Source organism: Balaenoptera musculus, chromosome 6, assembly GCF_009873245.2.
Source record: "Balaenoptera musculus isolate JJ_BM4_2016_0621 chromosome 6, mBalMus1.pri.v3, whole genome shotgun sequence".
NCBI classification, from domain to species: Eukaryota; Metazoa; Chordata; class Mammalia; order Artiodactyla; family Balaenopteridae; genus Balaenoptera; species Balaenoptera musculus.
Window position 1 is genome coordinate 114,401,850 of NC_045790.1, and position 27,693 is coordinate 114,429,542.

A 27,693-nucleotide genomic window follows, 5' to 3' on the forward strand; every position below is an offset into this window, starting at 1 on the left:
CCAGGCCGGCCCTCGGGGAGATCCCGGGCTTACGCCAACCCGATCCTGGGCCGCTGACCGCGGACGCCGCTCGCCGGGGTGGCAGCCCTTTTCCTTGGGGGCCAAAGAGCCCCGCCCTGCTCCCGGCCGTGCGGAACCAGAGGCGAAGGCCCAGTTTCCAGCAGGTCGGGGAGAGAAGGGCACTTCCGGAGATCGGCGCTCACGTGCGGAGACCCGCGTGGGACGGCTTCCGGGGTCCCGGGCGCTGGTGTCCCCGCTGCCGGCGAATTGGGGTCCGGCGGGACCTGTGCTCGGCGGGCAGAGCTCGGCTCCGGGGCCGCGGCGCCGCCGTGGATGGGCGCGGGGGCCGGGACGGTGCCGGGATGGCGAAGGCGAGGGTGCTGGCCCCCGAGCGCGACCCGGGCGACCCCGCGCCTGAGCCCGGGCTCGTCAAGAAGCCGAATCGGAAGAAAAACAGGAAGAAAAGATTCTGGAAGAACAAAGCGCGAGAAGCAGGCAGAAAGCCGGGAAACGGCCCCGGCGTGGTGATGGTGCGACCTCCAAAGGCACCGGAGGACTTTTCCCAAAATTGGAAGGCGCTGCAGGAGGAGGTAAGGCCGCGGGGGCCCCGCGGATGGAAAAACGGAGAAGGGCTTGTGGGGCCCAAGGGAGCGCAGATTGGCGTGAACGCTGTGGACTGAGCGGTTCACCGAGAGGTGGCCTGTTGAGGGCGGCAGCGAGCTCGCAGGCCAGTGAATGGCAGGGACTTGATGTAAAGGATTCTGGCAAAATCCTGGACCTTTAATAGGTGAGAGTTGACAACAACTGCCGCCGGCTACTGAGCTCTTAAAATGTGCAGACGCTGCCGGCTGAGTTACATGTGTTCTTATTTAACCAGCCCTGAGATAGAGTCCTTAATCATCTCCATTTTACAGACGAGGAAACGGGCGAGAAAGGTTACCTAAGGTGTCCAGGTTTGCAGCCGGGTCAGCAGAACCAGGAGTCAGACGCCCAAGTCCCTGCTCTTAATGCCGTGTTGTACCTATTGTCTCTCTCGAAATCAGTGGTCCAAACTTACTTACCGATTACAGGTTACTGTCTCCTAAATGCTGTTCGCTGTGCTTCACTCATAAGTTCTCTCCAGTTCCGTTGGAGTTGGCTGCTCTTGTTATCGCTGTTTTCTAGGTGAGGTAGAGAGTTTAAGGAACTTGACCCAAGGTCGCACAGCTAGCTAGCAGATGGCAGACTGGGGTGCAGATTCACACCGTGGGGCGCGAGTTTGTGCTCTTTGCTACTGCTGACCTTCAGAGTCTCTTCTTAGTTCCTGAAATCTGTTACGGAGGTAACCTCAGAGTGAGAGCGAGAACAGAAGAGCTTCTGAGCTTCTTAACACAGCCGGGCATCTTAGGGCAGAGTCCAAAGCATTCTCCTGTCTTGACCCACAGGCCGATGAAATTTTCCCTCTGGTAAACCCCGGGTTCTCTGACTTCTTGAGCTGTAACTTTATCTCTTTCTCTCAAGTAAGTAAAGCAAAACTAAGGAAGCAGAGGGATATTTATTATGGAAAAAACCTTGCGTTTTCTCCAGCTCATACAAGAAAGTACATTCTTCTGTTCTTTAAACGTTGTGGGAACAGGTAAGTAGAAACCCACCTGATCACTCAGCTGGTTGCCACGTAGCAGGGTCTTAACCGTGTTGAGAATGGCCACACCGGGGACCTGCACACAAGAGGAGGTTGGGCTGGGAGACCTCAGCCCTCCGTGTAGGAGAGCGGGGGTGCGGCTGCCAGCCCTTTTTCAGCCACTTTTCATTGGACACACCCCTCTCTTCCTGAGACCCTCACAGCAGTAGCAAACCAAGAAATCTGATCAAGGAAGTGGCTGCCATGCACCAGCTTGTTGGCCTGAGCTGTGACGGAATTAGCTCTAAATGTGGAAACAGGTTGCTTTTACACACACACACACACGTATAAGCTTTCTTAATCCTTTGTGCATGTTTTCCAAATTAAAATGTGTTGCATATTTTATCTTGGGTTCCATTAGTTGCTGAAACAAAAATCACAGGCCCCGGAAGAGCCTCTTGTTCTCTCTCAGACGGATTCCAAAAAGCAGCCCCAAAGTGTCCAACAAAACAGGAAAGTGATCTCAGATAAAGCAAAGAGAGATGAGATGGGGACAGAAAACACAGACCCCAAGGCCGCAGGGAGCTCTGTGCCCTCAGGATGTCTGATGAACAGGAAGATCCGGGCACAGCGCAATGAGAAAGGAGCGAAGAAAAGGACCAATGATGACATTTCCCCGAAACGAGGAGAAGTCAAACGTAAGAAGTGGAAAGCTGAGGAGGTGACCGCCACCTTGCCTCCGGCCCCGCCCACCGAGTAAGTACCGCCCGGGCTGGCGCGGCTGTGATGACCGGCTCGGCCTGGTCAGCGTCCTGGCCGAGAGCCAGGTCACAGCGACTAAGGCCTGTCTCCTTAAGGAGGCCGAGCCTGCTGGCCCCTCCGTCACCTTACCCTGGTGCAGTCGGTGTCTTTGTTGACTATTTGTCTCCCCGGAACGTGGGCACGAGGGAGACAGAGCCTGTTTCATAGCTGTTGTGTCTCTGGGGCCCAGAACAGGGCCTGGCACGTGGGAGGCCCCAAGGAAGGGTTTGTGGCATGAATGAACGCCAAAGCCACAGGGACCCGCGTGTGAAACCGATTCCCGCGTCTTGCTAGCTGGGTGGCTTGGGGCAAGTTCCCGACGTGCCCGCAGCCTCAGTGTGCTTCCCCGCGGTGGGTCTGTGAGCTGCAGCGTGCTGACCCAGTGCCTGGTGGTTACTCAGCAAACCCTGTGGTGTCACCCACCCGGGGAGGACCAGAAGTCAGTGGCTGCCTCTGAATGGCTCAGCCAGGAGTGGCGCGTTTGTAAGTCAGTCCGGCTGTGTGTTGCCTGGGATTGAGGACGCCATCGCTGAAGGTTTCAGGAAAGAACAGTTGGAGTGCCTGCCGCGACTCACTGCGCCAGGCACGCTCTCTGGAAACGGAGCAGTCACGACAGGTCCCTCTGTCTCGAGGGGGACAGACGATGCACTGAAATTATTTCAGTAATTCCCTCAGTGTGGTTGGGGTACATCCAAGGAGGGAGAAGCCTGTGGGGGCAGGTGGCCAGAGGGGCGCGTCCAGTCAGTGAGCTCAGGAGGCTGTCTCTAAAGAGATGACAGGGACGCTGAGCCCGAAAGACACAGTCACGAGCCACTGCTATCCGTCCCTGCCCGGCGTCCCTGTCTGCAGGGCTCGGCCCGGGGACGAGGTGGCGGGGCTCTGTGTCTATGTTCTGCACTCATCGTGTTTCTGTGAGGTTCTTAAATGTTTCATAACTGAACCGTTAGTTTTGTAATTGAGAAGAAAATGTTAGCAGCCGGTACACCTGAGTGGAGGTGGGGGGCTTATTTCTATTTTATATTCTTTCTGTTGCTCTGTAGTTCCTAAGTTTCAGCTAATGAGTGTATTTTTTTTTTTAATTTATTTTTTGGCTGCGCCCGGTCTTGGTTGCAGCACGCGAGATCTTTCGTTGCAGCGTGCAGACTCTTAGTTGCGGCATGCATGTGGGATCTAGTTCCCCGACCAGGGATCGAACCCAGGCCCCCGCATTGGGAGTGCGGAGTCTTACCCACTGGACCACCAGGGAAGTTCCTAATGAGTAATTAAAAAGGAAAGTGCCAAGATGATCACAATAGCCGGAGCGGTGGCCTGGCGGCCAGGCACTTGGGGCCGGACTGCCCTAAGAGCAGACCCCACTCGCCTGCCCGCGCTCAGCCTGTTCTCCCCTCTGCCTTTTAGCGAAGACATCTGGTTTGACGACGTTGACCCAGCGGACATCGAAGCAGCCATCGGCCCGGAGGCAGCCAGGATAGCGAGGAAGCGGCTGGGTCAGAGCGAGAGCAGCATCACGCTGGTGAAGGAGCGGGCCTTCGGCGGGTACGCGGGGCAGGGCCGCGGGGCGCGCTCCGCCTTGGGGGGCGGGGGCGGGGTCTTCAGGAAGGGCCCACTTCCCTCTCCTCCCGTTGAGTTGGGCAGGCGCCTCTCGGCGTCCGGCTGAGACCCGTCCTCGTCACGTTACTGAGCGGTGGTGCCCGTTCCTGGGTCCCGCGGGTGGATTGAACTGGAGCCTTGGTTCCCCTGCAGCCTGACGAAAGCCTTAGCCGCGGACTGTGAGATGGTGGGCACGGGCCCCAGGGGGGAGGACAGCATCGTGGCCCGCGTGTCCCTGGTGAACCAGTACGGGAAGTGTGTTTACGACAAGTACGTGAAGCCAACCCAGCCGGTGACTGATTACAGGACGGCGGTCAGCGGGATCCGGCCCGACGACCTGGCGCAGGGTGGGTGCCTCCGCGGGGCACGCGGCGGGGGCGGCTGGAGCGCCTTCCGTGTCTCCCTGCGGCCCTTTGTGCTGCAGGCGCGGGCGCAGAGAGAGCCCGGCGGCCTTCCTCCCTCCCGGGCGGGTGGGCTCAGAGGCTCCCGCGCCCGCTTGCATCGGCCTTCCTGCCTGCTGGCCACGCGACCTGAAGACCAGGACAGTGTTCCCGGACGGAGAGAGGCCGCTGTGGGGTGGGGAAGGGGTGGGAGGCGGGACAGGCTGGAGGGGCTCCCAGGCCTACGCGAGGGTTCGGAAGCCGTGGGGAGGCCGTGGGCAGCAAGGGGCCTGGTCTGGCGCGGGTTCCCCCGGGGGGGGCCTCGGCGCTGGGCATCGGCTGGGGCGGGGCGCGGGGGTGGGGCGTGAGCCCGTCCTCTGTGCCCTTGGTCAGGGAGGTGGCCGTGCGAGGCAGCGAGCCGTGGCCCAGCTCGGGACACAGCCGGGACGCGGAGCCCGTAGGGTTTGCCGACGGACAGGCTGTCGGGGGAGGGCACAGAGGCCCCCGGGGGCCCCAGATTTGGGGCCTGGGGAGGTCCTGGGAGCAGGGGCTTGAGGCGGCGGCTCTGTCGTCCTCTGGCTGCGTCCTCTCTGCTGTCCGCACCTCTCAGGTTCCCTGGAGCACAGCCCCCGAGGTGGCCCGGCCGCTCGTCAGCCCCAGGGCCCGACCACATCTCCACCCAGGCTCTGCCGGTCCTGCTTGGGTCGCGGGTGGACAGAGGCACGGGGCCCAAGCGCAGTTGCTGCAGCCCTTCCCTTGGGGCGTGAGGGGAGGGGGTGGCCCCAAGGGGTCCGCTCCGAAAAAGCGAGCAGAGCTGCCTCCGGAGCCCAGGGTCTAGAGCCGGGCTTCTCACCGTCTGTGGCGAGGGCCACCCCCGCCTCGTTTTTGTCTCCGGTTGGAAAGACGTCAAACACAAGCCCTGGTTTCTTACTGTTAGATTCAGCTGTCGGCATTACCCCGGCCGGGGGCCGTGAGTGTGCTCGCCCCGCTCCTCCCCGGTCGGGGTGCGGGGCGGCCCCTCGGCCTCGGCATCACCCTCCTGAGCGGAGTGGCCCGCCTGCCTGTCCTCGCAGCTCTAAGCCGGGGGGGCCTCTCGCTCAGCACCGTAGTGATGGACACGTCACTAACAACCGCTTCTCTGTTTTGTTTCCAGGAGAAGAATTTGAAGTCGTCCAGAAGGAGGTGGCAGACCTGCTGAAGGGCCGGATTCTAGTCGGACACGCGCTGCACAACGACCTGAAGGTGCCGGCTCCGGGCGCCTCTTACGTAACGCGGTGTCCGAGGCGGTCGCGCTTTCTCCGTGACTTGGGTGATGCGCCCACCGTGTCAGCTTGGGGGAGCGGGTCCCTGCACACCCTCGTAGGCAGAGCCGGGCGCTGCCTCTGCCACCCTCACCCGCCCGGTGGGCCGCCACTCCTCCCAGGGCAGAGCCCCTCCTGTCGGGGATCATCCCCGGAGCCACTGGGCAGTCCCCGTGTCCCAGGCCGGCGCATGGCGGCCAGCACAGCGGGCGGCAGGCAGGCTCGGAGGGTCCCCTTCCCGTGCCCCAGAGGGTGGGGCTCAGCCTCTGCCCCTTAGGGTCTCTGCTGTGGGCAGAGCTGACCCACCTGTTGGGACGAGAAGCTCGGGGCAGGCAGGGTGGGAGACTGTCCTCCCTGGGCCTGCAACTTTTCAAACGGTGTTTCCTGGAAGCTTGGCAGCCTCCAGTGTTTCAGGGACCCATAAAAGTTGGTCTTAAATGTCTTCTAAAAGTAAATTTTGAGGGAATTCCCTGGCGGTCTAGTGTTTAGGACTTGGTGCTTTCACTGCCAGGGCCTGGGCTCAATCCCTGGTCAGGAACTTAAGATCCCACAAGCCGCGCAGTGCAGCCGAAAAAGAAGAGAAAGAAAGGAAAGCTTGAACTGTTAAAAACCAACAAGTCCTCTGCCCACAGAGACGCGTTTTGTCATAAACGTTCTCACCTCAGGGGCCCCGGAAGCTCGTGCTCCCTCCTAGCGCCCTCCCCGTCCCTGGTGACCTGCGCAGGCTCGCGTTCCAGCCGCTTGCTGGCTCCTTGGTGACGAGTCTCCAGCTTCCCCGGTTTCAAGGCTGCTTTCATGCCCGTGGTCCTTCCATCACCTTTCCCGTGGTGATGTTCCCTCAGAAGTTCCGGCTCGCGTCAGTGCTTGTTTTATCTGTGTGTGCACGTGTGTTATGTGTTGGAGTTTGGTAGAAGGGATCTGCCGCTGCAGATGAACAACAAAACGCCCGTCCTGTTTTCTCCTCCAGGCGCTGTTTCTCGGTCACCCGAAGAAGAAGATCCGGGACACTCAGAAGTACAAACCTTTCCGGAGCCAAGTGAAGGTACTTGGAACCGCGCGGCTCCGTACAGCGTAGCTCGGTTTCTCGGTTCACGTGATTGTCGGTTCTGGTCCCTGAAGGCCGGCTTACTGAGGAAAGGTGTTGGGTTTCGTCTGGTTTTTCCTTTTAACCTTTAAAACTAAAAGGAATCTTAGAAGAAAAAGAGTTCTGCCAAGTGCCACCTTTAAAGTTAGTGTCGCTGACGGCAGGTGAGTTCCACTCTCTGATCTCTGTGATTAGACCCCCGACTGCGGGCAAGAAGCCGCCTTCGTGTCTATTCCAGAGGCAGAGCTGCCCTTGAAATGAGCAGGGCGGCCTGAGGCCGGAAGGCGGAGATGGCAGAGTCCTTTCCTGGTCCTCCTCTAGGGGCTGACCGGGTGTCACCAGCCCACAGGGCCGCGGGCACTTCGGTGGGAGGGACAGTGAAGGTCACTTGGGTCGGGGCTCAGCGGGCAACTCCCCTGCCCAGGCAGGGCCTACAGAGGCCCCACCTGAGCGTGGCTGTGCGCTGCCCTCTCCCCTGGCAGAGTGGACGGCCGTCTCTGAAGCTGCTTGCGGAGAGAGTCCTGGGGCTCCGGGTGCAGCAGGCAGAGCACTGCTCGGTGAGTGTGTCCCGGGCGACAGTCCTCGGGCTTGGGGGCTGTGCCTGGCCTCCTGCGCGAGGTGCAGTGTCACCTGAAGACAAACACGGTGGGCCTTGGGCGGCTTCTGTTTTAGGAGGCTCCTGGTCATGATAAATGACATGGCACAGCAGGCCTGCAGAGTGTCGGTTAAATTCTAAGTGGTTACATTTAACTAATACTTCACACCAGAAAGCTACTAGTGTACGGTAGTCAGAGACAAAGGCCCCAGTCTGGATTGCAGGCCCTCTAGGACTGTGCGTGAGGCCGCTGGCCCGCAGAGCCCAGCCGCTGGGCTCTTGTGCCCCAGCATCAAGCTCAGGGCCTGCCGTCCCCCCACCCCGTCTCCTTCCGAGTTCTGTGGTGTCTGGAGCACCCACGAGGCAGCACGTTTATCCCTTCGCTTTGGGTCCCTCCCTCCCGTGAGCTGGGGCGCGGAAGCACGGTGAGGGCCGTGGTGCGGGACCACTGCCCTCGTCAGTTTTCTCCTTCACTTGTCCGCGCCTGATACCAGGGCTCGGGAACTGTGGGATGGACTGGCATGTACGTGGCCGTGCTTGTCGCCCGGCGGGACAGTCATGGTGGCGCTCCGTGTCCCCCAGATTCAAGACGCGCAGGCAGCGATGAGGCTGTACGTCCTGGTGAAGAAGGAGTGGGAGAGCATCGCCCGAGACAGGCGGCCCCCGGCCTCCAAGGCCCACGGTGACGCCGCCTAGCAGGAGCCCCGTCCTGTGCCACACCCACGCTCACGGGCAGCTGTGACCAAGGCACCGGACAGATGGAGGCCCCCCCGAGCAGTGACCCTGTGGAAAGGTGTCAGAATCACGGCAGCAGGGGCGCGCGGCGTGCTCGCTGCTGAGCAGAACGTCTCCCGTCTGGTTGTGGCATCTGAGACTCATCCCCGCACGTGGGACGGGAGGAGGGGCTGTCCCTGGGGGCTCCCCGGGTCCCAGGACCAGAGGCGCCTACTTGTCCCCAGGTCTGCGGCGCCTTCCCCTGAGGAGGCCCCTTTCCCTCGTTGCCTTGGCCAACGGAAAGGAAAGAACTCCGCGGACTCGAGCCTGGACTGCGCGGCTGTGGGCAGCCCGGTGGCAGCCTCGTCGAGGGGTTTTCAGTGGTTCCTTTCTCACCCCCTGCACACAAGTTTAAACTGCGGGTCGGGGCCCACAGCCGGCGAGGGGAGCTCGGGCTGCCCAGCGCGGTGACGACGGTTCTCCGCAGAGGTGGGCGCCTCCCCGACTAGGGTGGACGTTCCGACCACGGGCGGGCCCGGGTGCGGGGGGCTCTCTGGCACAGGAGCAGCCGGTTGCAGTGAGTGGAGCGTGTGACACGCCGGGCTGTACTGAGCCCCCGCCAGCTGTACAGAAAGTCCGAACCCACAGAGGAGGTTGTGTGACGTAAACGCAGGTTTTTACTTGAGCTGGAGCTTGTGAAGGCTCAGTGTCTGAGGGGACTGCTGTGTCCCCCTGCTGGTCCTGGGTGACACCTCTCCCTGACCCCCACCCCTAAGGAGACGCCCTGCGGCACTGGGCGCCCCGGCAGGTACAGCATGAGGAGAGAGAGGCGGAGCTCCCCGGGCGGCTGCCTGGGGCAGGCCTACTGCCCGCCGTCGGAGCTGCGCTGCGAGGCCTCTTCCAGCTTCTGAAGCACACTTTGTGCGTAAGAAACCAGCTCCTGGAAGGAGAACAGTAGGTCACCTGTTTCCATGGACGGTCTCGTTACTCCAATAACGAGTAATTTCTGTTACTTAATTTGCTCTTTGAAGAGGTCTCACTGCTCCTCCCCTCCAGGGTTTACTCCGGCCCAGTGTGGACACGGGCGGTACAGGGAGAGCCTCTTAAAGCCACTCACGCGGCAGTCGCCTGCACACAAACCGCTCGTCCGGCCCCTGGGCTCTGGGCCACCCAGGGCTGGCTGAGGCGGCCCCTGACACTCACCAGGCTGGAGGTGAAGCGCCTGTGGATCTCCTCGACCAGGGGCCGGATGCCGCTGGACACCAGCTCCGGCAGGATCTCCTCTGCGGGCAGAGCAGAGGGTCCTGAGGCCAGGCCCCCACCCCCCGAGGCTTAGCATGAACCGCTGGGAGCGGGCGTCACCCGCGCCAGCAGGGTGCCTGGCACGGAGGGTTCCTGCCCCTCCCCCATCGGTTATAGCCGCGAGCAGGGCGCCTCTTGAATGCTGGCTTCCAGGGAGGGCGTGACGAGGGCGGGGGGTCCTCACTGTAGGAGGCGAGGTGGGCCAGCAGCATGCAGATGCTCTCCACCACCTCCGGGTCATCCTGGTGGAGCTGGTACGTCTCCTGGATGAGGGTGAGGCCGCTGCCGCCCTCCTCGGGCATCACCACCTGCAGGGCCGCCAGCTCTGGGCGTGGGCGAGGGGGTGGATGGGGTGACAGTAGTACTGAACGTGTGGGGCTGTTGACAGCCCAGGGCACCTGGGGCGGCAAGAGCCTCAGCTGGCAGGGGACGCCGCGCTGTCCTGCAGCGTGGGGACCGCCAAGGTCAGGCCTTTCCTGGCTCTGCGTCTGCGGGTGTCCTCTGGTGGCGTGTGCACCCCCCTTTCCATCCCGGTGGCCCCCAAGGCCAGTGTGCTCGTAGGGAGGGTGCTGGGGACAGTCCAGGGCACCTCCCCGCCCCATGAGGAAGCCCGTCAGCGCGGGGTTAGGCCTGGCTCCTGGGGGGCTGGGGGCCCGTGTGAGCAGTGACCGTGATGTCACGTTAGGTGTCAAATCCTCCCGGAGCCCAGGGGGAAGCTGACCCTCCAGGGAGTGGACTTAACCGGCAACAGCCGGCAGGCGGCAAAGCCGAGATTCTCGGCTCGGGGGTCCCGCGCGCTTGCTGGGTTCTGCCGACTCCACTCCTTGTTCACTGAGCTACGTGCCTTTTGCTCTCAGGGCTTCAGCGCCCCACCCCATTTGATGGCGGCATCCCGGCGGGAGGGGGGGGCGGGCCCGGAGACCCCGCCCGCTCGGGAGGTTCTCTCCAGGGGTGAATATCACCCCACTCCCTGCTTCAGGCCGAGTAGCAGGCAGAGAGCTGCCAGCCTGCACACCCAGCGGGGGCCGGACCTCACAGGGGCCGAACCGCCCCACACGGCCGGCAGCCTCCGCCAGGCCCCAGGCCCCGAGTGTCCGTCAAGGCTCGTGGTGCCAAGTCGGGTGCAGAGCCTGGGGTCTGCGTGGAGGCGGAGTTCAGAGCCCTGTCTCCCGGGCTGTTTTCAGAGCCACACCTGGAGGGGAGCCTGTGCACACGCCAGGCATGTGGGTGGCAGGGAAGGTGGTCACGACGCAGAGTGGCACAGAACGGTAGGAAGTGAGGGTACGGAAAGTCTCCGTGGCGACGTCTGGGCGATGGGACTATAGGTGTTTCCCTTCCCTGTTCTGAGTGTGTGCGTGCTTTTGGTTTGCGGGCTGCCGGCAGGCATTGCTGGGGGAGTCAGTGTGCCTCCGCCTCCTAGTGGCAGCCCCGGCCGTCCCCAGGCTCACCAGACAGCTTCGCGAGGCTGGCCAGCGCCCAGTAGGCGTGGTTCACCAGCAGGACCCGGTCCTGGCGCACCCGGATGTTCTGCAGGAGAAGCACCACCACCTCTTCCAACTGCTGCTCCTTTATGCAGCCTGCGGAGGGCCGGCACGTGCCTCGTCTCGCGGGTCCGGGGCCACCTCTCCGGCCCCGGGGCCCCAGGCTGCTCACCCAGCAAGGACAGCAGCCACAGGACCGCACAGCCGGCCTCAGCCATCTCCGCGTCCGTGGGGTAGGTGGCCAGCACCTCAGCAATGAGGGCCGGGGCTCTCTCCAAGGGGGCCTTGTTCACGATGGCAGCTGGAACGGGACGGGGTGGAGGAGGGGACACCTACTCCTTGCTGGCGCAGAAGCTGGGGGCGGGGGGGAGGGCAACCCCAGCCTGCTAGCCAGTCTGTAGGGTAGGAATCGGCAGGGCCCCCAAGGGGAGGTTTGGGGAACCCTGCGTGCCGGGTGTGGGCAGGGCTCTCCACGGTTGGGAGCCCTCTTTTTCCTTAGGGAAAATGACCTCCCAGGTGCTGGAGGGCCAAGTGGGGCCTGGAGAGAGAGCGGCACGGCCTGGGAGCCCCCCCTTTCTGAATCAGAAATCAGGATAGTTTGTGCAGTGCTAAGGCCGACTTGTGAAACCAGGGACTGCGGAAATCCCACGATGTGTGTGAGCTGGAGGCTTCCATGGGCCGGGCACGAGGGGGTCCGAATATGAACCCACCCCTCCCCAGGATAGCACTTCCTGCCCCTGCCGGTGCAGCTTCTTCCGTCCACTCTCCCTCCTTTCTCTTCCTCTCCTCCCAGCTCTAGGGTGGTTAGGGAGCAGCGGAGGGAGGGGGGCCAGCCCCGGGCCCCGCTCACCATCCACCAGCAGGGCCCAGAGCAGGCTCAGGCCGTTGATGCAGATGTCCCTGTTCCTGGGGAAGGTGTCCAGGTGCTCCAGGATGTGCTCACACAGCCCGGCCCTCTGCAGCTCATCTGTGGCCGCTCCTGTAGGTGGGCCTTGGAATCAGGACCACGGAGAACACTGCCTCGAGGAAGCCCTCCCTGGGGGCCACCCCCCTTCTCTGTGGTCCTAGGGCACTGCAACCCCATGCATCCCACACCAGTGGGTGCCTACTTGGCCAGTTTCATGCCCCGCATGAGACGCAGAAACAAGGATATGGTCCATCCCCTGGGCCGCCGTTCCAGCACCTCCCATCCCATTACTGGGCTGGGACCAGCCTCTGAAGCTTTCCTTCCAAGATGGGACCACGACTGTGTTCTCTCGGGGTGATGACCTGACACTGTTTGCCAGGTGGTCCTGATTTACACCTGCTGTCGCAACATGGCTACTCATGGCCGCCCTTTTCACTCCTCGGCGCGGGGTCAATGAAATATGGTAGATTGTCTGGTGAGTGTAGGGTGGGCTGGGGGCCGCGGGGCTCCAGGTGAGGCCCCAGCTTCCCTTTGGAGAGAGCGATGCCCACCCGGTTAGTGGCTGGAGGAGGGGAACGTGTGTGAAGCCCTCGGTGGTGACCCTCTCCCCACACCGTCCCTCGGCCACTTGCTGGTGGCCTCTGTGGAGCGGGGCTGAGCGGGGCCGGTGGGGCAGCAAGGGCTGGAACCTGAAACACGTCGGCGTGAAGCCCATGGTGGCGCCTGGCCGGTGCCCGTGCATGTTGACAGAGGGACACGTGACTGTGAACCTGGAAGCTGGGGACGGAGCAGCTGTCCCCTCGGGGCGGGCCCTGCGCCGCCCGCCTGAGCCCTGCGCCCACGGGAGGGCGGCACCCACCCTGGCTGGCGACGATGGTGAGCAGGCCGTAGACCGTGACCAGGAGCTGCTGCTCTTCGGGGTGGCTCCGCAGGACGCTCAGCAGCGCGGGGGTGATGGCGCTGTCGCTCGGCACCGTGGCCGCCGGGTCCTGCCCCAGTGCTGCTCAGGCCGACAGAAGAGGCCGGTGAAGCCTGAGCTGGGGGCCACGGTGGGAAGGCAGCAGGCGGGGCTGGGGGTGGGGTCTCCGGGGAGGAAGCCGAGGTTGGGGTACCGCACAGGTCCCCATAAGTGCTTATTGCATGACCGAGCCAAGGACCGGAGGGCTGGGGGCCCTGCCAGGGCTGTGAGCACGTGCCAGAGTAGACGTTTATCACGTGCAGTGTAAAGCATTACATGGAAATTCAACCTAAATATTAAAGTGAGAAAGGCAGTGAAGTATTTCCAGTTTAAAAATCAGAGGCCAGGCCCTCGGGCTCTCAGCTCCAGCCTCTCCCATCCCTCCTCAGCTGCCCTCCTGGAAGCCCACGCCTGGGACCCCATCCCACCTGCCTGGGCTCACACCACAGGACCCCTATGACCAGCTCCTCGTTTCATGCCTAGAGATCAGCCAGAAGGGGGAGCAGCTGGTCCAGGGCCACAGAGGCAGGCCTTGGGCGGTGCCCCAGACTCCTGGTTGCGCCCTGCCTGTCATCCTGGGGTGGGGTTGGGTGGGCAGAGCAGGGCACAGGTGCCCAAAGGGTCAGACGCCAGGGCGATGATTGGCGTGGGAGGGTGGGGGCAGGAGAAGCCAGCTGTGCCCGGAGCGTCTCGCCGGGCCCCGCCCGCAGCCCACCTTGGCCCAGGGTGCGGAGCAGCAGGGAGGAGGCACACAGCTGTATGTCAAGGATCCTCTCGTGCTGCTTCATGATGCCGATCAACACCTCCACCAGCTCCGCTGGCCACGGCACACCTGGCAGGGTGGGGGGCAGAGTGAGACTCGGCGTAGGAGCAGGTGGCGGGAAGGGGTATGGACCAGACCCTGATGGGAGTCTGCATCACACGTGGGCCCCTGGGTAGACGAGCAGATGGATGACCAGACACGATCAGTCAGGGTGTGTGGAGTGCCTGCCATGCGTCTGCCATAGGGATCTTCTTATTCCAGCAGCTCTGCAAGATCGATCCTCATTTGACAGATGAGAAAACTGAGCGTCAGGGAGATGAGAGCCCTTGCTTTGAACCCAGCCTATCTGACTCCAGAGCCCTTGGCCGTTACTGCCCTAAGAAGGGACGTCTGTGGGTCCCTTAGACCTTCCTCTGGGCCAGGGCGTGTGCTGGCGAGGGGGGGAGGCAGTGGTGGGCAGCCCGGGGTCCACACAGCTGCACCCCTTCCTAACTGCTGCCTCACCTTTCTCAGCCTGTGTCCTCCTGGTAAGAATGACAAGAACAAAAGTGCTGGCACCAGGGAAGCCAAGCCATGGCTAGCCCGTCTCCAAGCGAGGCTGTCTGAGGCAGGTGTGGCTCTGGGGTGACAGCCGAGGCCAGTCTTGGGAAGGGGCCCAGCAGCCTCTCTCACTCTCTCTGGGAAGGCAGAATCTCTTCCCATGGACTCTCTCCTGGCCACAGCCTTGCTCCAGATGGCGTCACGGGGAAGGAGAGGGAGGGGAAGGGAAATGGCCAAGGTGAGGTCTGCTACCTCATTAGAGGGCTGGTACTGGGCCTTTATGATCTCTGCTCTCCCGGCCACTGGGACGACCATCTATGGAAGGATGGATGGGTGGACGGATGGAGAGACAGGTGGATGGATGGATGGATGAGTGAGTGAATGAATGTAATATTCAGGCTGGTGAGACAGAGATTGAGGGCAGAGATTTTACGAACTCATGTTTTGGCAAAATTAAAAATATTAATACTCCTCGATGGAGAAAGTTGGGGGAAGAGGTGTTCTCCTGCACTCTTGAGAGGTGAGGAAGTTGGTGCATCGACAGAGGGCAATTTGCAGTATCTATGAAAACGTTAAGTATTCCCAGCCTGCACATCTGGGAATTTATCCTGCAGAAACACAGAGCACACACACACACATACGCCCCGGGGTGGGCTGTATAACATTGCTTATGATACCAGGAAATCGGCAACCACTCAAATGCCCAACCAGAGGAATGGCGGCAGAGATGGGGTGTCTATCAAGCATCCACGAAAAGCACGCGAGGGGAGGCCCCGAGAAATGGTTCGGATGCCAAGCCACCCCACCACCCACTTGTCTGCTCAGTGAAAGCGGCAGCACAGGAGGAAGTCCAGGCTCCTGTTCCAAGCAGGTGGTAAAGCTGTGGATGTTCACGGGAATGTAAACCGGCATCAGAAAGTACCAGCTAGGGAAGCTGGAGGGGCCGGGGACCCCGGGGCAAGGCGAGAGGGTGGGGCGGCTCTACCTTGCTGATCTTCAGACATTCTCAGGAGCCTCTTCATGGCCCTCTGCTGGACTTCGGGGTGGCTGGAGAAGCTCTGCATGACCTCTGCAGGGGACAGGGCAGCACGGGGAGGCGCCTTGGCTCAGGGACCCGCCTGCGGGCCGGGGCACCGGGGGCCCATCCATGAGCGCCACTGCACAGACCCACGTGACCCGGCACGAGGTGGCGCCGTTCTCATCTTCACCTTCCGGGCCGAGCCACCTGTCCGAAGTCGAACCTGGATCTGCCTCAGAGCCCGCCCAGGGCGTGCTTCCACTCCACATCTCCCTCGGGTGACTCCCTCCAGGGCACTCAGGGCGATGGCCTTCAGCTGGACCCGGCTGTCTGCCTCCAAAGCCCGTGGCCACGAGACAGGGAGACTGAGCAGCTGGGGCCTCACGGGTCCCCTTCCCCAGAAAGGGGGGCAGAGGTGGCAGCCCCTTATCACAGGCAGCCCACCAGGGACACGGAGGGATGGGGGGCGGAGCCACCCCGGAACTTGAAGATGACCTCCAGATCCGTTCTCTACCCAAGACCGTGGGTGTAGCCCCCAGCCTGGGCACGCGGAGTCTATCGTGTGCACCTTTGTGGGGGGCGGTGACCAGCCAGCACTGCGCCTGGAGTCTCAGGCCTGCACATGTCACATTGCACACGGAGCCCCCGGGCCACTTCACCTTCCTGCAGGGCCATGCCTGCTGGTCCACGTTGGCTGCTGTGCCGGCCCCAGTGTGAGCACCGTTCCGGGCATGTAGCAACCACACAGGAGGTGCTGCTGACTGGGGAAGACACTCCGGGCACCGGGCCGCCGCGTGCCGGGCGAGCAAGCGAAAGGTGCGGAGTCTGTGGTGGGGTGCGTGGCAGTGAGGGGGGGCTGTTCGGTGACGTCGAGGACTGTGTGGCCGGAACGGGGGAGGCAGGCGGGGCCTGGCCACAGAGATGAACTCTGCTCTAGGTAAGCTCGGGGCTATCTGAGGGGGCGGGGGCCTGGCCACAGAGATGAACTCTGCTCTAGGTAAGCTCGGGGCTATCTGAGCGGGGCGGTTCCCTGAGCAAAGCAGTGCGTGGGATGGATGAGGGGCAAGCCCACCAGCCATGTGTGAGGAGCAGTCCAGGGTGCTGGGGGGGGTCACTGCCCCCCCCAGCTAAAGACAATGGGGTGCCGGGGCCACAGCGGCCTCTGGCGCCGCCCCCTCGGGGCCCCATCCTCACCTAAGATGCTGGCGACGTTGCTTTCTAGCAGCATGTCGATGATGGACTCGGGCACCACCTGCCGGTGCAGCATCAGGGCACCGCTGGAGGACCTGAAGTCGCTGCTCACAAACGTGAAGTGAATCACGTCCCTGGGGAGGGGCAGAGAGCCGCCAACTGGCCCTGCGCCCGCTCTGTGCCCGCCCTGTGCCCGCTCTGCGCCCAGCAGCTGCTGGGCCTCCACCTGCTTTGGGCACCCCTCCCAGCATCACAGTGCGTCCAGTGGGCACCGCAGCAATTCCCCCTCCAGGAGGGGCCAAGGGGGGACAGTGCTGGGCCCTGGCACTTGCACTTGCCTGGGCCCCTTCCTCCATAACATAGACCAAAAAAATCACAATTTCTGGCTGTGTTGGTATAAAGGTGAACATAACCCAGGATGGATCGTTTTGTTCTTCTGACTGTAAAATACATTAGAGTTAAAACATTTTCCTGGGCCCTGGGCTGTGCCTCCCGCAGCTGATGGCGAAGCTGGCCCTGTCTGTCTCGCGCGCAGAGATGTGGCCGCAGTTTGGGACGGTCCAAACTGGAGGGGCCGCTGTCCATGGATGGAGCGCTTTGTGGTGGTGAAACCCCAAGTGCACGCGTAGACGTGACAGAGTGAAATGCGACCCCAGGGCCTGAGCTCACCTGGTGGTTATTCGCTCCGACGGGTCGGCCTGGAGCATCAGAGGCAAAAGGGAACTGAAGATTTTCGCATCGGGGACCCTCCTCTCCTCCATGGTCCTCAGGACACCCCTCAGGCCGTCGGGGGAACTCCGGATGGACTTCCGCAGAAGCATGGCTTCCGTGCTCTAGGAGGAGAGAGGGGACCACCTGTGCCCCTCCTCAGCTAAAGGAAGGTGGCCTGACCTCGGGCAGAGGGGAGGCGACGTGGCTGCCGCCGTCAGGAACGCACAGAGGCCACCTGCGCCCCAGGGTTCTTGTACAAAGAAGACATGGAGGTTCAGAGAAAAGCAAGTGGCCATCTCACTGGCTGGAGGGAGCAGGGGAACAGCCCACCGTCCACGGCCGGACTCCCACTGTGGGCTGGTGAGTGCACCCGAACTCAGCTGTTCTTGTCCATAAGGGGGCGCTGTTTGGGCGGTGAATGTTACCATCACCGTCATCACCACCACACGAGGGCCCAGCAGGCCCAAATGCGGGGTCCTCCGGCAGCTGGGGCAGCGAGGGGCCTCCACACAGCCCCACAGAGGCACTCAGCGTGGGCAGGAGGATGCTGGCGGGAAGAACACGCCCCTTTCAGGGCCGGGGGTGGGCAGAGCCTGGCTCCCTGGGGCTGTGGGGAGTGGGGTTCAGGTGTGGCGGGGAGGGGTGGACGGAAGGCCCCTCACATCCAGGAAGGAGCAGCCGGCCATGTCGAGAATGATGCAGCCCAGGGACCAGATGTCAGATTTCTGGCTGAAGGAGAAGTTGAGAGCTTCGGGGGCCATCCAGGACTTGTGAAAGGGGTCTGTTGGCAGGAGTGAAGTGGGGAATGCGTGAGCCCCGCGCTCCCTGGGGAAGCAAGCAGCTTGAAAAACGAGCCCTCCATCACCCTTCTCCAGGGAGGGAGAGACGTGCTATCTGAGGGGGAAAAGGAAGAAGCCCCCTGGTCAGTAAGATCCTGGCCCTTGATCTTCAGCCAGTGAGGCTGCCCATCTCGGCAGGGGCCCACCAGGCTGGCCGTGTGCGCATCTGTGTCCCACTACAGCTGCAGAAATAGTCGGAAGGGGCATGTGCCACGAAGGCTAAACTCTGCACCCTCCATAAACGTCTTGCCCCTCCCAACATTTAGTCGGGACCTTGGGGCAATGTTCCAGTTGCCCTGCCCTAGTTTCTAAACCTGAACCCCTGGGACTTCTCTGGAGGTCCAGTGGTAAAGACTCTGCGCTTCCACTGCCGGGGGCACGGGTTCGATACCTGGTCGGGGAACTAAGATCCCGCGTGCTGCACAGTGCGGCCAAAAAATACATACATACATACATAAACAAACAAACCTGAACTCCAGACAGGGAGCCAAAGGAGCAGGGTCCCCGGCCCAGCTCTACGAGTGCCTGACAGGCCTCAGGCAGCCCCTCCCTCTCTGGACCTCCACTCCCCAAACAAAGAGCAAAGGGGTGGGCTCCAAGGGCCCCTGCCACCTACACCCATCCACTCACCTGCCCACCCACCTGTCTACCCACACCCACCTATCCATCCTTCCACCCATCTATCCATCTGTTCATCTATCTGCATGTCCATCTATCCACGTGTCCATCCACCCACCCACTCATCTACCCATCCATCCATCTGTCCATCCACCCACCCACCCACCCGTCCATCCATCCCCCAAGGACAGCGTGCCACTGGTCCCTGCCAGCCCGGGACTCTGGAGTTCTCCACTGGAGAGTTGCTCTCTCCACCCCTGATAGCCGTTATAGGGTTGAAGCCCAGCTCCCTTTGCCCTGTTGTCTTTTTAAAGGAAGGAAAACTTCTCTCCCCTGACTGCGCACCTTTACCACCTCCTGGGTTATTTTGAGACTCAGTAAAGTAATCCAGCCCAAGCCATCGCCTGCCGTCCACCAGCCCTCCCTCTGTGCATGTCAGTTTCCTTCCATCTGAGGCCTGCCTTGCCCCTTCTTGAAGGTTAACATTTTCTGAGTGTCTTTTGGACCCTGCAGCCCCCCCGCCCCACGGTGGTGCTTCATCTCAGCTACAATCCAGGCAAGGGGGTCTGTGGGGACCTTCTGAGCAGGGAGAGGTTTGCTGTTGCCTTGTTCCAGCACTTAGAGTGGCCACTGCCCTTGGACTCCAGGGGCGACCCACTCGGTTGAATGGGGCCCTCCCCCAGTGCTCCCCAGCCACCACTGTCCCCCGGCTGGGAGGACGCCAGGCACCTTCCTCTGCACGGACATTCCACTTGGCTACGTCGCTCATGAGTGCGTTGGAGCTCAGGTCCTGCAGTTTGCAGTGGTCGCTGCTAACCAGGGCGATGTTGGAGGGCTTGAGGTTCCTGAAACCGAGAGGCGCGCCCTTCCACCCACCGCCCGGCAGGGCCACATCCGTCTGTGAACCCTCCGCACCCGCCACACCCAGGGCCGCCGCAGCAGCCCACACTCCTCCTCCTCTCTCCTCAGTAAATGCCCTGTTCAGCCACTTTTTAAACATTGTTTCCTGTAAGCATAAATATACTGTTATTTCAAATGGGAAAAACAAGCCAACTACAAGTAAGGAAACACCCGATCCTCCCGTGGTCCCTCCGCTAACGTCCTTCCAGATCTCAGCTGCGAGTTTGTTTGGGGACTGGCTTTCCATCATTTCGTAAGGTCCAGTGACATTAACACGGAATCTCGAGCATTTCCTTCCTACATTTGATTCACACAGTTTTCTCTCCTCCTTTAAATATGGCACTGATCCTTCAAATCACGATTCCGAAGAATGAAACTGGCAGGTCGAAAGCTCAGCCTGGGAGTGCCCAGAGGCCCTCGGGCGGCCTAATCTCTCCTCAGTGCTGTTATCTGGTTCTTCCCTTGCACTTTAGAACCAACTGCCAGGTCTGTGCATGGGGAGGGTCGTGGAAGGGGTGACATTCTCTTTAAGCCAGGGAGGTGCTCTGGGAGGGGGAGGGGCCCATCCTTGTCCCAGGTGCACCTCTCTCCCTTGGGCCCGCGCCCGGGCGCTGCCACCAGGAGGTGCCACCCCCAGGAGGTGCCTTTTCTCCTCAAGCAGCTTGGCCACCCGGTCACCTGTGGATAATGTCCAGCTGGTGCAGGTACTCCAGCGCATTCAACACCTGGCCCAGCATCTTCTGCATCCACTGGGGAAAGAGCGAGAGATGCCAGGACTGGGGGACCTGAAAGCTCCCAGGTGGGCCTCCCAGCTGCTCTTCTTAGGCAGGTCAGTGGCCACTCAGAGCAGCCAGCAGGGTCGCGGCCAGTTCCCGCCCTGCGTCTTGAGATGGGCCTGAAGTGAGTGGCCAACAGCTCAGAGCCAGTGCAGGAGCTTCTGCCACAGGCTGCTTCAAGGCCCTCCGGACAGAAATGCCCTGTTAGCTGGCGACGCCCTGGTCTCCAGACCCCCACTCCTGTCTCCAGGAGACCCGGGGGCCCTGGGGCTCTAGGCCCGCCCGGGCCCCACCCCACGGGTACCAGAGATGCTGAAGCCTGCAGCTGCTACTTGGGGTTTGCCTCTCCAGGGCATTAGAATGGAAAGAACCCTGAGAGAGAACATTCTGAAAGCAGTTTGTGTCAGACACAAGATCCGCCTGGTTTCCAGGGCAGTGATTTTCAAACCGTGTTCCTAGGAACCCTGGATTCCACCTGGGGTGTCAAGAGAGGGGCTGAGCAGGCAGGACCCCGGGGTTCCTGCCACGCCACCTTTCACTGACACCCAGACCCCTGACTAGAGTAGCTCTGCTTTCCTTACTGGGGGTTCTGAGAACATTTTTGTGCTTGACAGGGTTCTACTACAAACAGAAAGTTTGAAACCCACTCAGAGGCTGTCTCTGAGGCCCACTTTGGGAGAGGAGCTGCGTGCCCCTCGGAACCCCCCAGCAGGGTCGCAGTGCCTGGAGGCCCAACAGAACAGAGGCGTGTTCAGAGCAAAAGCAGGCAAAATTTATTTGGGGTGGGTCATAGACCTAAATGTGAAAGCAAGATGGAACCAGCTCCGAGGGCAACAGAGGAAAATATCGTCATGACCTTGGGGCGGGGAAGGCTTCTCTAAAGGCTCAGAAGGCACCAACCACAGAGGAAACACTGATGAACCAGAGTTCATTACAATTAAGAAAGTGAACTGGCAAGCCACAGACTGGGAGAAGACATCTGGACACCGTGTCCATAATATATAAAGAGCTCCTACAAATCAACAAGAAAAGACGGACAGCCCTAATGTTTAAGTGGGCAAGAGACCTGAACAGGCAGAAAAGAAGATATCCAAATGGCCAAAAAGTGCTCACCATGACTACTCAAAATAATTGAAACTAAAATGTAATTTTTAATTAAAATTAACAAGACTGACACAGTGAAATGTGGGCCAGGATGCAGAGCTGGAAGACTCACAGCTTGGGATGAGAGTCAACACCGAGTCAACCAACCATCCTGGAAAACTGGGACACTGGCTAAGGCAGCACACGCACCGACTCTGTGACCCAACAACTCCATGGTCACCCAGAAAATGAAGGCTTAGGTCCATCAAAACACATGCCCAGCAGTGTTCATGGCAGCCCTTCTTCATAATAGCCCCAAACTGGAAGCAACCCAGATGCTCACAGCGCTGGACCAGATACACTGATGGTGATGTGGCCATTGACAGAGCGGCCCCTGGCCATGGGGAGGGATGATCTCCTGACACACTCACAGGTGGGTAAATCTCAAAGCGCGGGATGAACGCGAGAAACCAGACACAAGCAAACAACGTGCTGTATGAGCCCATTTATGAGAACTTCAGGGATAGGCAGAAGGACCTCTGGAGGCCGAAGTCGAACCCTGGCTGGTACTGGCTGGGACTGTCTGGAGGTCCAGGAACGCTCTGACCTCATGTGAGGGAGGGGACGGGAGTGTCTGCCTATGCAGAACGCACCAAGGTGTACACTTAAGATCTGTGCACATTACGGTATGCAAATACCTTCATTCAAACAGTTCATTCATAACTGTCAGAAGAAATGAGACCAGACTCATCGGTGCCTGCCCCTCTACCCCCCGCTGTGGGGCCTGTGGCATCACAGGGTCCAGGCAGCCCCCAGGCCTGGTGCCCCAGAAAGTCTGTCTTACCTGGGAGTCAGTGACCCTCTTTGCTGCCCTCTTCTTCTCAATGACATCCTGGAAGCTTCCCTCGTGGAACTCCGTCACCAGGCAAAGGAACAGAGAGGAGATCTGCAGGGGACACAGCCCCTTAGCCAGGTGCCGAGTTCTGGCCCCCAGAGGCCCAGGCCTGGGGGCTTCTGGGCCATCACCCGCTCCAGGTCTTTCCTCCCAGCCAGGCCACCACCGGCAGTGGCTATGGGAGGATGCCCCCTTCTTGGGGGGGGGCGGTGGCAGGACAGGCCCTCCTGAGCAGTTCCTGCATCCGCCTCCTCTCTCCTCCCCCCACCCCCTTCCCCCCCATCTACACTAAGCCGCATGGACATTTCCTAAAGGTGCGCGGGGTCTCCTGGCCACCGCACATGTAGACCACTGTGCCTGGGGCACCGGGTCCTTCGTCCCTTAGGGCTCAGCTGAGATCCACTCCTCCCTCTGAGGGGCCTGCACCCGACGGGACCCCAGCAGCCCCTGTCAGGCCTCTCAGAGCACCCTGCCTTCCCTCCCGCATTGACATGTCCTCTTGGCTTCTCTGTGTCCCCCTTGAGAGCGTGAGGGGGTGCTCAGAAAATACTTGGGGGTACAGGTGGTGAGGGTCCCTCCCCACAGCTTTCCTCAGGGCCCAGCTGAAGGGGAGGGGGCCCCTCCACTCCTCCCGGCCCCTCCCTCGGTTGTCAGCCCAGATGGGTGTCTGACTGTGGTGTCACACCTGGCCCCCTTCCCCTCCAGCCCCCCGCATCCCCCAGCTCAGCCCCATGTGGAGTAACCGGCAAGCTTCCGGCTCCTTGAAGATGAGAAGTCAGCCCGATGGGACCAAGCACGGGGCTCGGGGCGACCAGACCCAGACTGGAATCCTGCTCAGTTGTCGCCAGCTGGTTTCTCCCAGCCTCCACTTCTTCCAGAAAGTGGGACAGTGACCCTCCTACGCAGAGGCTGTGGGGCGCACGTGAGATGATGCCCAGAGAGCCCCCGGCGTGGCCCGGTGAGCGCTGAGTCGGGGGAGCCGCGCTTAGCGCCGCGGCCATCGGCCCATCGGCGCTGGAGGCGCATGGCGGGGGGTGCTCTGTGCCCGCCCCGAGTGCCTGCTGAGCCCGCGGCGTCGGCTCTGACCCACCTCACTGTTCCACACGATGAAGAGCTCCTGGTAGACGGAGACGTGGGCATGCTGAAGCTTCAGCAGCGGCACCAACTGCGGGGCGAGGCCAGAGAAAGTGGAGATGTTAGGGAAACACTGCTTCTAGAGGCGCTTCTCTGTCACACGTCCCAACAAAAACCACAAGCTTCCAGCTCTGAGCACGGGCCCAGGGAGGGTGGGCAGCCGGAGGTTAGGGGCCAGGCAGCCCAGGGTAGGTCCTGTCCCTGGCACGTGCTGGCTGTGCTGTGTGACTGCGGAGAGGCTCCTCAACCTCTCTGAGCCTCCCAGCCTCATCTGGAAATGGCAGTAACGGTGGTACCTGCCTCACAGGGGAGTCAGGAGGACTAGGGAAGCCGATGCAGGCAGAGTGCCTGGCGCGCTGGAAACAAACACAGTCCAGGTTGGCTGAAGAAGGGCGCGTGGCCAACGGGAGGCCGGCCGCTGCTGCTGTGCCCAGGCCACCTGGCCTCCTGGCTGTGTACACTAGAGGTCCCAGGGCCCCTGCCCTCAGCTCAAAGTGCTTTGCAAACGAACACAATTAGGCAGCAGAAATGGCTCCCTTAGCGACTTAGGCCAGACGGACAGCTGCTTATGATGGCAGGTTGGGTGTGAAAGGAGGTCGCCTAGTGGGCTGCGGGAGGGAGAGGGGGCTGTGATGCTGGGGGGCGCGCGGGACGGCCCCCCACATTCTTTCTTTCATGAATGTGGCCTGGGTCCATCACCACGTGTCAGACACACTGTGGACAGAAGAGCTGTTTGCTGGCAAAGCTCAAAAGCTGGTGATTCCGGAAAAAAGACAAACAAGTGACCATTAGATAGGAAGGGAGACATTTAACCTCATGTGAAATTGAAGAAAAGCAGAGAAAAATGACACAGAGCCTTTGCCGGCAAATCGAAGTATATGCAGCTGTTTCTGCTATTATTATAAATCAGGATGTTACTGTCAGTTCTGACTGGCAGATTTGAGGAACGTAAAAGAGTTTATATTTTCTTTGTTAACCAATTCTCTATTTTCCAAATGTTCTATTGTAACTGATACTTTTACAATTGAAGAAAAAAATCTTTTAAAAGATGGTTATTGGTACCTCAGCCTAGGGACCTAGCCAACATTTAAAGGTTATCATCTTCTCTGAGAACAAATATTCTAAGTTGTCAGCACCTGGATTTAGAAATGAGTGTTTCGTACACAGACTCCCTTCATGACCTGGGGGCCTCTGACTTCATAGCACAGGTCAAGAGCTGGTTCTGACCCTCCATGCCTCCACCAGGCTTCCACCCATCACGCCACAGTGGGGTGCAGAACAGTCTCTGTGTGTCCTGCATCATGTCCTGTAGAGAGGGAACCACCCAGAGAGTTACCTCCTCCAGGGCCTCGTTGGCCTGATGCTCGTCAATGCACTCCACCTGCAGGGGCACAAGAGCACTAGGTTGGTAAACGTGCAGTAAACACCCCCGTCATCATCATGACTGCCATCACCACCATCACCACCACCATCACCACCACCACCATCACCATCACCATCATAATCACTATCATCACCTGCATCACATCATCACCATCACCACCACCACCATCACCATCACCATCATAATCACTATCATCACCACCACCATCACCACATCATCACCATCACCACTACCACCACCACCGCCATCACCATCACCATCACCATCACCACCATCACCACCACCACCATCACCATCACCACCACCACCACCACCACTACCGCCACCACCATCACCACCACCACCACCACCACCAGCATCACCACCAGCACCACCACCATCACCATCACCACCACCACCATCACCATCACCACCGCCACCACCATCACCACCACCACCACCACCACCATCACCATCACCACCACCACTGCCATCACCATCGCCATCACCATCACCACCACCACCACCATCACCACCATCATAATCACTATCATCACCACCACCATCACCACATCATCACCATCACCACCACCACCACCACCGCCATCACCACCACCACCATCACCATCACCACTATCACCACCACCACCACCACCATCACCACCACCACCATCACCATCGCCACCGCCACCACCATCACCACCACCACCACCATCACCACCATCACCATCACCACCACCACCATCACCATCACCATCACCACCACCATCACCACCACCACCATCACCATCATAATCACTATCATCACCACCACCATCACCATCATAATCACTATCATCACCACCACCACCACCACATCATCACCACATCATCACCATCACCACCACCACCACCACCACCATCACCACCACCACCACCACCATCACCATCACCACCGCCACCATCACCACCACCACCACCACCACCACCACCACCACTATCACCATCACCACCACCACCATCACCATCACCATCATAATCACTATCATCACCACCACCATCACCACATCATCACCATCACCACCACCACCATCACCACCATCACCACCACCACCATCACCACCGCCACCACCATCACCACCACCACCACCACCATCGCCACCGCCACCACCATCACCACCACCACCACCACCATCACCGCCATCGCCATCACCACCACCATCACCACCACCACCGCCATCACCATCACCACCACCACCGCCATCACCATCACCATCACCATTATCACCACCACTATCATCATCACCATCATTATTCACCAGGGCTGCCAGGCGCCTATATTCATGCCCCATCACATGCCACCAGATGGGGCCTGGAGATGTTCCTAAGGAAGGGATCCAAAAATCCTTTGAGCAATGAGATCACCTTTGCTCCTATTGCAAGGATAAGTTTGGGATAACATAACATAACCTCCAAGGAATCATTAGAGGATCCGTTTTCAGACCATCTTGAAAGCAGGGGAGAAAACAATGTGTTGCCCCCAGAGCCAAAGAGCTCTGCTCTGGTTGGCAAAGTATCAGCCTCTTCACTGTATTCCTCATCCGTATTGGGAGGCTTGTCCCCGTCACTGAATGTGGGCGGTGGGGAACGCATGGAGAGGGAGAGAGGGTGGTGGTCAGCGCAGCACCGAACTTTGAGTCTGCAACATACTTGGTGGCAAAGACTGTGGGTTCATACTGTCACCGCATCTTACCAGATCCTTACCCAGAACTTTTGCTCATAAGATTTACAAATGAAAAACTCCTGTAACTGGGGTGATCGTAGATGAAAATGCAGTTAGTGGGTGATTCCCCAATCCACGTAAAGACCCCAGATGCGGCGGCACCACACATCCCTTCCTTCTGTTCCAGGGGCTCGTGTTGAAGTCATTTTGGCCAAAAACATACTGAAAGCCTTCAAATTACCACCTCTTTTGACCTAGAAATCCCACCCCTAGGAATTTATCCCAAGAAAATCATGGATCCTCAAAAAAATTAACTCTAAGGTTGTTTATCAGAGTTGCTTATACAGAGTGAAAAATCGAGAACAAGCTAAGCCCTTATCCCCCTGAGTGGATGGGTTGGGTCAGTCATGGCACATCAAGCAGGGGGGTCCATACGGCCACCAGAGCCAGGGAAGGAGGAAGATGTGTCAGCAGTACCAACAACATCTGCCATACACTGAGTGGGGAAAAGCACATTATCAAGTTCAGCACCATTCTTTCTTTTAATATTTATTTATTTATTTATTTATTTGGATCTTAGTTGCGGCACGTGGGATCTTCATTGTCGCGTGCGGGACCTTAGTTGCAGCATGTGGGATCTAGTTCCCTGACCAGGGATCAAACCCGGGGCCCCTGCACTGGGAGCGCGGAGTCTTAGCCACTGGGCCACCAGGGAAGTCCCAGCACGATTCTTGTAAAAAACCAAGAATTTTATAAACGCTTACCAAAAAACCCTGAAAGGATATACAACCCTGTTCCTCCATTTTGTTTAGAAAGATTGACTGACTTTTAAAAAAAGCTCCTTGGGATTGACATATACACTAATATGTATAAAATGGATAACTAATAACCTGCTGTATAAAAAAATAAATAAAATTCAAAAGAAAGAATAAAGCTCCTTGATGGTGAAGGCAGTCACCCATCCTGCCCCACGGGCCCGTGAGACAACGGGGCAACCCCACAGCCAGCCAGCAGTGGAGCAGGAGGCCGGTAGGACTTCCGGCCCTGCTGCCTCGGGGCTGAGCTGCTGCACAGACGGGAGGCCTGGCAGGGGGGAAGGGCGCCCGCAGCAGCCACCAGCGAAGCTCTTCCCTAGACCCTCCATTCGTCTGGACTGCCTGGTCTTGGACACGCTAAGGGCTCTCCTCCTGCAGGTGTGCACTCCACCCGGCCGTGCCAGCCCTGGTGAGGAGGTGAAGGAAGGGCCCGGGGTCAGCGTTCTGTCCTTAAACCTGTGTGACCTTGGGCAAGTCCCTGGCCACCCCCTCCAGCCTCCCTATCCTTGGCTGTAAAGCGGGGTCATCAGTCCCGCTTTGCTGAGGTGGCGGGAGATGAAAGAAGACGATGCTGATGCCGGGCGCGATGTCCGCGTCAATGGTGGGTATGGTTGCTGGTGGAGCGAACATGA

The 27,693-nt window shown here is 59.9% G+C and overlaps 2 protein-coding genes across 2 annotated transcripts in view; one reads left to right on the plus strand and one right to left on the minus strand.

Annotated features, from left to right (window-relative positions):
- On the plus strand, window positions 1–9,152 carry REXO4 (REX4 homolog, 3'-5' exonuclease). The gene is made up of 8 exons (XM_036855530.1): window positions 1–590; window positions 2,022–2,356; window positions 3,800–3,937; window positions 4,145–4,338; window positions 5,525–5,613; window positions 6,640–6,714; window positions 7,239–7,313; window positions 7,934–9,152. The coding sequence occupies exons 1-8, from the start codon at window positions 363–365 to the stop codon at window positions 8,045–8,047; spliced, it is 1,248 nt and encodes a 415-aa protein (XP_036711425.1). The 5' UTR covers window positions 1–362; the 3' UTR covers window positions 8,048–9,152.
- The window catches only part of STKLD1 (serine/threonine kinase like domain containing 1), a 21,094-nt gene continuing 2,548 nt past the window's right edge, over window positions 9,148–27,693 (minus strand). Inside the window, exons 4-19 of the mRNA XM_036854196.1 lie at window positions 24,518–24,562; window positions 23,138–23,212; window positions 21,997–22,098; window positions 19,972–20,042; window positions 19,123–19,238; window positions 17,599–17,717; window positions 16,895–17,058; window positions 16,229–16,359; window positions 15,002–15,085; window positions 13,429–13,545; window positions 12,173–12,755; window positions 11,699–11,847; window positions 11,021–11,149; window positions 10,816–10,944; window positions 9,552–9,692; window positions 9,148–9,348 (exon numbers count right to left, since the gene is read on the minus strand). Of these exons, the coding sequence (XP_036710091.1) occupies window positions 9,179–9,348; window positions 9,552–9,692; window positions 10,816–10,944; window positions 11,021–11,149; window positions 11,699–11,847; window positions 12,173–12,755; window positions 13,429–13,545; window positions 15,002–15,085; window positions 16,229–16,359; window positions 16,895–17,058; window positions 17,599–17,717; window positions 19,123–19,238; window positions 19,972–20,042; window positions 21,997–22,098; window positions 23,138–23,212; window positions 24,518–24,562 (2,325 nt within the window). The 3' untranslated portion in view covers window positions 9,148–9,178. The remainder of the gene's footprint in view (window positions 9,349–9,551; window positions 9,693–10,815; window positions 10,945–11,020; window positions 11,150–11,698; window positions 11,848–12,172; window positions 12,756–13,428; window positions 13,546–15,001; window positions 15,086–16,228; window positions 16,360–16,894; window positions 17,059–17,598; window positions 17,718–19,122; window positions 19,239–19,971; window positions 20,043–21,996; window positions 22,099–23,137; window positions 23,213–24,517; window positions 24,563–27,693) is intronic.

Bases quoted from the DNA above. Each gene is read 5' to 3' on its own strand.
- REXO4 (XM_036855530.1), top strand. From the start codon at position 363: ATGGCGAAGGCGAGGGTGCTGGCCCCCGAGCGCGACCCGGGCGACCCC. The intron at 591-2,021 runs GTAAGGCCGCGG...GGGTTCCATTAG, and splicing joins GGAAGGCGCTGCAGGAGGAG to TTGCTGAAACAAAAATCACA. The intron at 2,357-3,799 runs GTAAGTACCGCC...TCTGCCTTTTAG, and splicing joins CCTCCGGCCCCGCCCACCGA to CGAAGACATCTGGTTTGACG.